The sequence below is a fragment of the Xenopus laevis genome, chromosome 1S (assembly GCF_017654675.1).
Source record: "Xenopus laevis strain J_2021 chromosome 1S, Xenopus_laevis_v10.1, whole genome shotgun sequence".
Classification (NCBI taxonomy): Eukaryota; Metazoa; Chordata; class Amphibia; order Anura; family Pipidae; genus Xenopus; species Xenopus laevis.
This window is the reverse complement of record NC_054372.1, coordinates 68,212,659-68,224,185: the sequence shown is the minus strand read 5'-3', so window position 1 is coordinate 68,224,185 and position 11,527 is coordinate 68,212,659. Positions and strand designations below refer to the sequence as shown.

At 39.5% G+C, this 11,527-nt stretch overlaps 1 protein-coding gene across 2 annotated transcripts in view; it reads left to right on the top strand.

The window, feature by feature from the left end:
* The first annotated feature begins 4,118 nt into the window (after positions 1 to 4,118).
* The window catches only part of rufy3.S (RUN and FYVE domain containing 3 S homeolog), a 43,471-nt gene continuing 36,062 nt past the window's right edge, over positions 4,119 to 11,527 (top strand). The window contains exon 1 of one of the 2 annotated variants that reach the window (XM_018243428.2): positions 4,119 to 5,075. In XM_018243428.2, coding sequence (XP_018098917.1) covers positions 4,658 to 5,075 — 418 coding nt within the window. In that variant the 5' untranslated portion in view covers positions 4,119 to 4,657. The remainder of the gene's footprint in view (positions 5,076 to 11,527) is intronic. The other variant, XM_018243429.2, reaches the window with a different exon arrangement.

Here is an 11,527-nt window from a genome sequence, read left to right as displayed (position 1 = left end):
ACAATATAAAATGTAATTCCTGAACCAGCAAATGTATTTTTTTTAGTTGTAATATTGGTGTGTAGGCAGCCATCTCAGGTCATTTTGCCTGATCATGTGCTTTCAGAAAGAGCCAGCACTTTAGGATGGAACTGCTTTCTGGCAGGCTGTTGTTTCTCCTAATCAATGTAACTCAAGGAGTCGCAGTGGGACATGGATTTTACTATTGAGTGCTGTTCTTAGATCTACCAGGCAGCTGTTATCTTGTGTTAGGGAGTTGCTGCCTGGTTACCTTCCCATTGTTCTATTGTCAGGCTGCTGGGGGGGGGAGGGTGATTCCACTCCAACTTGCAGTACAGAGTAAAGAGTGACTGACGTTTATCATAGCACAAATCAAATGATTGGGGCAGCTGGGAAACTGACAATATGTCTAGCCCCATGTCAGATTTCAAAATAAAATATAAAAAAAATCTGTTTGCTCTTTTGAGAAATGGATTTCAGTGCAGAATTCTGCTGGAGCAGCACTATTAACTGATGCGTTTTGAAAAAAACAAGTTTTCACATGACAGTATCCTTTCAATGATGAAATAAAATGTTTTGTGGTATATGAGCTATCTGTGTAGAGCAGGGGTATTGCCCTAGGTGGCAGATATTACTTGTGGGTACAAATGCAATGTGCTAGCTAAGAGGCACTTTAAATGGAGGGTTGAGTTATATTGAAAATACTGTGCAAGATGCCATTTTCCTAAGCAATGCATCTCAAGCCTGTCAATGGTCTTCCTTGTAATTCAGATTATCCTTCACCTTAAATAGCCTGGTTATCTTCTTAAAATAACATTTCCCATAAGTGTATCATATATACAATTCCTTATCATTTGATCCTTTAAACTTGGCCTTGAACTTGACAGTTTAGCAGAAGTTAAAGGGGTTGTTCACCTTTAAATTAATGTTTAGTATGATATAGAGAGTGATATTCTGAGACAGAATTGGGTTTTAATTTTTTTATTATTTGTGGTTTTTGAGTTATTTAGCTTTATATTCAGTAGCTCTTCCATTTTCAATTTCAGCAATCTGGTTGCTGGGGTCTGAATTTCCCTAGCAACAATTGAAATGTTTAGAATTAGCTATTCTATAACTAAAAGTTCATTTAAAGGTGAACTACCCTTTTAATTCACAGGGGTTGGGGCTAAAGTATCAAGACTGAATCAGGTATTATGCAAGTGGTGTGGCACTCATGGTCATTGCCTGTGTTTAACCAAAATGTTACTGATTTCAAAGAGGGGTTTTACAATGCACATGAGATCTTGTAGCTGTTGGGGACCCAGGCGTATAGAGGGATTTACAGGGCTGTGCAATTTTAAGATAGGGTTAAGGAACAGGAGGTTGAGAAGCTCTAAAAACATGTCAACTTCAAATGACACCACTAATCACAAAGTGACCCAAACGTTAGCAGTCTGACTACTGGATTAATGTGCGTTTGTTAAGTGTAACTGTGTGTGTGTAGATGCTCTCATTGACAGCATAACTGCAATCACAGCTGCTTTGAAGGTTGCAACTGCCCAACTTGAGCCCTGCTCTTTGTGTGTCCCGCAGAGATAGGAGTGTGGGATAATTAGGCTGTATTAATGGCGGCAGTACTACCTTATAGCAGAGATGATTATAAATAATAGGGCCCCACACTGGGTACTTTTACCTTGCCCCCATCACTAACAATAGCATTGCCTCAAATTTACAGATAAGGTTAGAAAAAATGTAATTTGTATATGTCACAGCTTCTACACTATTCACGTTATTGATGACCAAGACATTGTACTGGTACGGAAAGGCTGTCTCCCATAGACTCCAGTTTATCTAAATAATGGGAAATTTTACAAATGATTTCCTTTTTCTCTGTAACAGGGGTGCCCAAAAGGTAGATCGGGATCTACCAGTAGACCTTTAGCTGGTGATCAGTAGATCTCAAGACACTGTCAACAAACAGCTTCACTAAATTACCCTTTTGTTTTTTTCTTTTCATTCAGATATTTATTCTGTTAAGGCTACATAAGAAATAGTTGTTTTTTAAAAATAGTATAAATTGTCTTATAAATCAATATAATATTTGAGTAATATTTTCCATGGAACATGCTAACAGTGATTTTATGGATGTAGATCATAATAGGACAATATCACTAAAAGTAGACCCCACATTAGTAAAGTATGGGCACTCCTGCTCTGTAACAATAGAACAGCACCTTGTACTCGATGGTAACTAAAATAGGATTTAATTCTTATTGGAAGAAAAACCAGCCTATTAGGTTTATTTCATGTTTACATGATTTTCTAGTAGACAGAAAGACCCCCTATATGGAAAACCCAAGTTCCTGTGCTCACTGCCGGGTCTCCTCACTGTCTTGCTTCAGAGATAAGCCATATTTGGACATGCATCTCTATGACAACTGTGCCTCAGACGCATGCAACTCTGCTTAAGCAACCTTCATTCAGACGCGTTGCTATGGCAATGTGCCTGCCTTTTTCCAGCTCTATAACGTTTATGCAGCTATCTGGATTGTACTAGCCTATGCGATATTCATATATATATATGTTATGGGTTTTGAAGTGTTTCAAAATGTGTTTGATGGATGTATACGATCTGGACACTGTTTCTATGTCACTGATGACATCACACAGGGATTTGTGGTGCCATCTCTTGCTTTTAAATGCAGGGGGAGCACTATCTGTTTGAAATGTCTTGAGAAAGTTCCAGAAAAGGACCTAAACGTTGACAATAAATTATCCTTTTTAACTGCATTATGAAGTCCTGGAGTCCGTCAGTTTTGAAGAACTATTATATATAGAGAGAGAGAAAGACATAAGGTGCAGACCATAGGCAGTTGTTTCACCTGGGTGCCTGAGCTAAGAAATAACATAAGCAATACAGAAGAATGGCACTCACAGGACTTGGTGAATCAATCTTCCAAAGGTTTATTTTGCTCAACGTTTTGGTCCCCCACAGGGGTTTTTTGCCTTCCATGGGATCAAGCAGTCCTTTGTGATATTACTGAAATACAATAAAGCTGTGACCATCACAGATTCACTTCAGAACTGTTGTCTTTGTATTTATTTAAGGATTGGGTACTATTCGGCAAAGCTCCATTTCCTGTGTAAAGGCAGAGCTGATTCCAAATGAGAGACAAAGTCCAAAAACAGGCCAGCGGTCAGGGCAGGTAGTTGATCAGAGGTCCAAACCAACGAATACAAAGAAACAATGGCCACCATTTTATTGCATTTCTCCAGGGGCGGTTAAGTCTAATGCAGGAAAACCTGTACAGGTATGGGACGTTTTATCCGGAATGCTCATTACAATGATTCTAAGGACAGCACGACTCAGCTGTTTAACTCTTTAGCATTGTAAGGTTGCCAAGGGCGCCAGGCCATCCACCATCCACCACACACCCTGTACCCCCCGAGTGCGTGCACAAACGCTGACTATGTGACTGCACAAACTCGTGTGGGGCAGGTGACTAATACTAGTAAATAATAAATGCACAGCTGAAAACATATTTGTACACAGCGGAGGCATTTATTAAGAAAGCATATAAAGTAAGCAATGAAAAACTACAACTGGCAATATAGTGAATAAAGTACCCCCTCTTGTAAAATATAAGGATATTATAAGTTACCGAGGAGTTTCATGACCATATAAAAACACGAGGCCGAAGGCCGAGTGTATTTATATAGGTCATGGAACTCCAAGGTAACTTCTAATATCCTCATATTTTGCAACTGGGGGTACTTTATTTATTATAATACACACATTTTAGTTAGTCATGTGACAGAAATGACATCAGAACTCACTGTTTATAACTGATGACATCAGAACTCACCATTTATAAGGATATAATTTACAAGATATTCATGGCTTTTGTGTATTATAACATTATAACAGGAAGAGGGGCTTACAGGGAGCACAAAAGCAGATCCCCTATCCTAGTTACACAACTTTTATTGCTGTACTGTGGGCAATGACTTCTCTTTCTGCTGTATTCACACAGTGCTTCTGAGCAGCTGCAGATTTTAAAAAAGCCCGCCCACTCCCTTTGTTCTCCACAGCAAAACAAGGAAGCAGTCAGTGAAGGCAGAAGAGAGAGAGAGAGAGAGAGAGAGAGACACACACACGCCCCCCCCTTCAGACGCCTATGAGTATAGTTATACCACAGTGCAGACAGCAGCACCCTATTCACTAGCTCACAGCACGAAGGCATAGCACTCACAGATAGGCGTGCCTGGGGTGGAGCTACAGCCAAAGGAAGGAGACCTTGTATATCTGAGCTTCCTCTTTTCACTGTCACTTTTGTCTGTGAGGGGAGTTCTGGGCTTAAACATATAGCCAGTGGGAATGAGGAAACAATCGCTAGGCTATAGCTGTGTACATTTAGCTGAGACTCAGGCTCAGTGCGAGTAATGGCAGTGACTAGCCGGACCTCCTCCTCTTACTCTCACCTCTGACACATTGCTGACTGACCGTACATTGCTTAGGGTGAGAGAGCTTGAGTGGAAATCCACTGAATGACCATGAGAGATCCAGCGCGAACGAAGGCTTGAGAAAAGAGGGCGCCGGTAGTGTGGGGTGACTGTCCTGGCACAGTAAGAACAAGAGCTAGAAGGTATCACTGCAAGTGCCGTTTGTTTAGAAGTTATGGAAGGAAAGTCACAAGGAGTCAGCAGTTACATTGAGGGCGAGGAAGTGTGTGGGAACTGTGAGGATCAAGGGATACAGAAATGTCAGGCAGTACAGCCCAACACCGAGGAACTAGACTCTCCCCCTGCATCGCCATTACCCCCACCTATATTCTTATACCCCGGTGCCAAGAAGCAAAATGCCAGATCTGTCCCTCCTAAATCCCTCAGGGCAGCAGGGCATCCACTTCAAGATTATTCTCACAATTCTTCTTCATCTTCTCTGTCCTCATCATCCTCATGGCAACCCTCCTTCCCTGATCCCCCTTCACCAGGATCGGGGGGTCTCTCCCCATCTTCTTCTCTCCAGCTCATGATGATGATGATGAACTACACTGGAGTTGGAGGAAATCACAACAATGAAAAAGCCCAGAAAAGTGAGTGACAAATACTGTGGGGGGACATTGCATGATAAAAAATAATACATGGTTTCACAGAATCTAATTTAAATTAATATGGCTATGTTATTACTATACACATATTGCGTAATTATCACATGCTGTGTGTCACACTGGTAAAGGCCTGCCAAATTTGAATTCTTTATCCCTAGTCAGAGTTGTTGTTGGAATGGAATGGCTCTTAAAGCTAGAACACATTATACAGTTAATAAATATACAGCCCAAAATGGTTCTTTGGTTGGAAATGCCATTTTTTATAATTGAGAACTGTTGTTTGGAAACTGTTTTAGAGAAAGTGAGTAGTGTTGATCCTGTATTACTACTAAGCTCATGTGACTGTAGTGTTGTGTTGGGTCAAAGTTGTGGCAAACACTCAAGGTATGTTTATTGTTATGGCTGGAAGCTGACTTAAATTACATTGCTTTGTAAAGATATTCAGATCCTTCAACGATAATCTCACTTTACAGATTTACAAGTACTGTAATGAAAATTCTCCCTGATACTTTCAGTGCTAATAGTCATTTTTTTTATCTTGTAGAATTGTAGAACCACCTAGTATAAGTATGTATTTTGTACACAGATCATGAGTGACGTTGCTGAGAGATGATCCAGCACCTGACCTAGTTCTTTTTTTAGCACACTGAACCTAGTTCTCATGAAGTGTGTCCCTTTAAATTGCACTAACCATTATTTGTTATATTTTAATAAGATGCCTAATCTGTGATGATGTGCAGCCTCATACTGTATGCTATACTTCACTGAAGGTATGGTAGTTTTGAGACATTGTTAGACTCGTGTCACCATTATTGCTTCAACCCTCTTGTGCCCTCTTACTTGGTTTTATCTTAAAACTGATTTCCTCATTGTATTTGGGAAACATGCATGCTTTTGGCAATAGCTATTAAAATTAAGATAAAGCAACTGGACTATAAATTTCCTTAAAAACGTTTCACCACTCATCAGCTTCTTCAGGTTACCACAGTTGAGTGGTAGGTAATTCCCTGGCATTTAAACCCTTAAAGTGATACTGACCTGTTCCTATAAAAAATAGGAACGTGTTTGTATTAGTGAAAAGAAGCTGCACACAAACTATAAGCAGATAAAAGCTCCCCAAAGCCGCCCCCAGCCTGGTGAACCTTAGAAATGGCGACCCTCTGACACCATTAAATCATCTTGCTGAGTTGTTTTATTCACACTGGGCTGGGGGTGATGCGATCCCTGGATAGGCTAATTACAAATGAAAACAAGACTCTAGCCTATGGAGTTGAAACAACTCAGCAAGATGATTTAATGGCGTTCGCCGGGCTGTGGGCGGTTTTGGAGAGCTTTTAGCTGATTATGTTTCACGTGCAGTTTCTATTTAATGATACCGACACGTTTCTATTTTTATAGGAACCTGTCAGTATCACTTTAAGAGTTGTAAAGTCATAGATATCCAATCACAATAGTTCCATTAAAGGGGTTGCTTACCTTTGAGTTACCTTTTAGTATGATGTACAAAGTGATATTCTTAGACAGTTTGTAATTGGTTTCCATTTTTTTATTTGTGGTTTTGAGTTATTCAGCTTTTTACTTAGTGGTTTTCCTGTTTGCAATTTCTACATTCTGGTTGCTGGAGTCCAAATTACCATGCATTGATTTAAATAATATAAATAGGAGAAGGTCTGAAAAGAAAGATGGGTAATAAAAAGTAGCAATAACAAGAAAGGTGTAGCCTTACAGAGCATTTGATTTTAGATGGGGTCAGAGACCCCCCCCCCCATTTGAAAGCTGGAAACAGAAAAAGAAGAAGGCATATCATTAAAAACCTATAAAAATAAATAAATAATGAAGACAAATTGAAATGTTTCTTTGAATTTGGCATTCTATAATATACTAAAAGATTAAAGGTCTCCCCTATGTATAGATCTGAACATTCTTTTTTTTTTTTTTTTTGAAAGCCCGGGATCGTGCTTTCTAACACCCATTGTGCAAAGTGCAGGTGTCCCCTGAGTCCTACCCTGAAGGGCATGGACTCCGTGTTACTTAACAGCCCCAGGCCAATGCACTGATGGCTACTCAAGTCATTGGGCCCACCTTTGCCGGAGCTAGGGTGGGCCCTGTCTTCCCGCCCCCCCCCCACAAAAGGCACACGGCATTTACCTTGGGGTCTGCCGAAGCTTCATCCTGAGCACCAAATCTTTGGCCTGGAGGCACAGCCGAGGGACTCTATTCGTGCCAGCAAAGCCCGAGTGCAAAGTCAAGACAAAAACACGTGCAAAAAATAAGTGCCTTCAAAAAATAAGTGCAAAATAAGTGCTTGGGGTGCCTGAAGGCTCCGGCCCGCAGGCCGAAGATAAAAAATGTTTTTCCCACCTAGCCAAAAGGCCCAGTGGAGAAAAAGTGTAAGCAAAATGAAAAGTGTGAGATGGCCCCTGTTTTTCTCAGTCTCATCAGAAGGGTCTCCTAATACTCCTCCCAACGATTCACTATACTGGATTGCATAGACCTCATTACTTTTCATGTGCTTAGGTGTTGGGTCTTTTTGGTGTACCAACTTCTGTCTCAGGGTGTTGCTTAGGGAGACTTTGATAGGACTATTGATATGGTTGCCCCATGCCTATAGAGAAGTGTGGTTTGTGGTGCTTGGATGAATATGTGGAGCTGCATTTCATTAGAAGCAGCGCTAAATTTCAGCCTTAGGGGGCCCAAGGCCACAGGGTCTTAGCGCCCGGTCAAACACTGGGGATTACTGGGGGTAACACCTAGGCTGGAGGGGAGCAGGGAGGGGGTCTATGTAGGCAGACCTGGATTTGTGGAAAGGCCACCTAGGCCTGGGCCTAGGGCGGCAGGATTTTAGGGGGCGGCATGCTGCCCAACCACACCCACATTGCTTCGAAAACAATGAAATTTCCCGTGCGCCAATCCCCATTGCTCCAGTCCAGATGATGAAAACTTGCACTAATAAAAGGGAGGGGACAGGGGCGTCGAACGGCAGTGGGCCTAGGTGCGCCCACTATGTAAATCTGGCCCTGTATGTAGTGTTGGGGGGGGCAGGGGTTTTAATAATTAAGGGTTTGGTTTAAGCATTGCACTGCAAATCCTTTGGTACTGTCCATATACAGAAGAATGGAGTAAATTTACTGCGTTTTTGGACTACACCATGCACAAAAAAGAAACTGCATAGGAATGCAATAAGAAACACCAATCTGGGGAGGAGGGAGCTGATTCAATTTCAGTTCAATGGTGACCCGCTACATTTTTTTTCCCCTGGGTGCAAAAATAATGTCACACTGACTAGTAAAATGAAAATTTGATGCCAGTGTTATTATTAGGGAGGAAAGTTAAAAATATAAGAAGGCTGGAATTTTTTTCTAGAAATGTTGTTAACCCTAGCCCTTTACACTTGTTTGTATCCACATTTGCCCTGTGGTGGTACTACTACTAAATGCATGTTGCAGGTCTGAACTGATTGCATGAAAATTCAATTGCAATCAGGGCAGCATTTTTAGCTGAATTTACTAGACTTGTCCCTGAATATTCAATTAATCTGGTAACCCAACAGTAGATGCATCAGACAAAAAAACCAACTCGGGTGAAAAGGATCGACCCGAAAACTTGAATCAAATTCAAATAAAATTCTATATAAATTTTAAAAACTCGTTTTGAGTTTTTTCTCCGAAAAAATGCGAATGTCAGGAAGGCTGCAAACAACTCAAAAATGATCCCTGGACATCTCCCATTGAGTTAAACAACAATTTGTCAGGTTTTAGGTGGCGAATAGTCGAATTTGAGTTCTTAAAGGTAGTATGATAAATCTCGAAAATCTAATTCGAGTTTTTTGAAAAACTCGATTCGAATTTGAATAACTCCCTAAACGAATTTGACAGTTTTGACCATAAAAAAATTCAAATTCGAATTTTCAATACGACCCTTGATAAATATGCCCACCTACTTAAATTTTGCAGATTCTTCTGCTACACCATCTGTAATTATACATTTACACTCTGCCCTGATGTGTGTACAACATGCAGTAAATAGTGAATAAAGTACCCACTCTTGTAAAATATAAGGATATTATAAGTTACCAATGAGTTTCATGACCATACAAAAACACTCGGCCGAAGGCCGAGTGTTTTTATACAGGTCATGGAACTCTGAGGTAACTTCTAATATCCTCATATTTTGCAACTGGGGGTACTTTATTTATTATAATACACAAGTTTCAGTGAGTCATGTGACAGAAATGACATCAGAACTCACCGTTTATAACTGATGATATCAGAACTCACCGTTTATAAGGATATAATTTACAAGATATTCATGGCTTTTGTGTATTATATGGGTACTTATGCACATCTCTGTCAATGTGGTAGGTTTTTCTTACCCATGTTATTGTGAAATCAATATAAATTTGCTAGGAAACTGATGCTAGCTTTATTAATAATATAATTGAAAATGCAGAAGGTGAACACCAACAGCACCGATCTATATGGAAACACTAAATACACCACAGTTACTGTGCAGCCTGAATTAAAAAAATGGTCTCGTTATTTACCATGGATCTAAACACAGACTTAGAGAAAAAAAAATGTTATGTTCACTATCAATTTTTTCAGCATTCATCTCTGTAGTTATGGGTAAAAGGCCATACATTTCATTATACCTTGCTTTAAGATGCACAAACAATATTTCATTTATGCTAGTGCTTTCTATACAGTGTATATCAGATTTTTAATTTTTTTCATTTGGTATTTGGTCAGATCAGAATTGTGCATTGCACTGCAGCACTGCAACAAATTTGTTTATTGTTGGTATTCTGCACTGTTGGTATGTACCTTGGGCAAACACCACTGATCAACACTGAAAAATAGGCCTTGATGCTGAAAGCATAGCACCAACCGATCACCAAACATGTGAGGTACTGCAAAAAATGCAGTAAACTGTATTACATAGCAAACACCATTGCAAATGCTTTTTCTATAGTAAACTAGACAAGTTCATACAGACATCCAATACAACCTGGTCAGATTTACTTGTCCTTTAATCTATACAGACTGCTTATTATATACACTAAAGACCTTCAGTACTTGTTTTGCGGGGCACCTGTCAACTAAAAAACTCCCTCCCAGGAGGCCTAGAACACCTTATATGGAGCTTTTCTTAGAAAAAAGACAATGTTTTTTTGGCAATAAGTTTAGCTGTTGACAACTTTATAACTTAAAGGGCCTCTGATGGATTCAGAAATGTTTTTGTTTGTTACTGTTAGATCACATACGTAACTATAGTGTGGCAATGCCCTTTTCTATCTCCTGTGGTAGCCTGACTATCTTATAATTCAATGTCAACAAGTTAAATTTGGATGTTTTTAAAATTACTTGACATTGACTTGGATCTGCTTTCTGTACTAGATGTTAGCATTAGCTGCATTTATAACCTTGATATTTTGCAAATTGAATTTTTGACCTTTTTTGAATCCAAGCATCAGTCAGGGGAAAATTATACTTATGATGATAGCATATGATACAGCAGGTTCTATTGATTGATGAACTCGGCTTCTGAAAATACATGCTACGTACTTTACCTTAGATACAAACAGCAATATTTGTTTCAAGGATATTAATTTTGCAGCAGAATACAGATTTAACAGTTGTTGCCATGCATTTTATCCATTTTGGTATATTTGAGGATGATGTTCTACAGTGTATGATGTAAAATGTGCTTAGTTGGTTGTTGATACTAGAAGCACTGTTTGACTCTAAACTCATTCAGAGGATCTTCTGCTGGGGATGGTGGGAAGTAATGCTACAACATCTAAATGGCTGCCACTTGCCAGTAAAAGTAACAGTTTATAGTAACTACATGGTCTTTACATACTGGATATGTTTAGATTCCTCTACTCTTGTAGCATAGGGTGCATGTCATTCAAACTGGGCATACACATAAACATTTGCTCACTTGGAAAGCCGTTTTGTGTGAGGTATTGTTTGGGCAGTCCATCTCATCTGGAAGGTCCCATACATGGGCCAGTAAGCTGCTAGAAGTTGAGTTTGCAGCTTTGTATGGGCAACAGTAGACTTTACATACTACTGAAGGTTAATAGCAGTTCCGATGGAGGTCATCAAGTAATTGTTGGTTGCCAGTAGAGTGATTTCTTCTAAAATACTATGGTTTATCCACAGAATAAAGAAAGATAAAATATGCTTAATGGGATAAAACAATCCCATTAAAAAAATATTGTTCTATTACTGCTTCTTTCTTCCATTCTTATTGTCTTTCTAAAGTGCATGTACCATTTGTTCTATTGACTGTCATTTGCTTTTAGTCCTGGTGTTATTGACACTAGATGCGTTAGAGCAGATTATTGACAATTCCAAGTATTCAGATCTATGGCCAGTTTTCTTATTGTATTGGAGAACAAATGATATCATCATCATCATCATCATTTATTT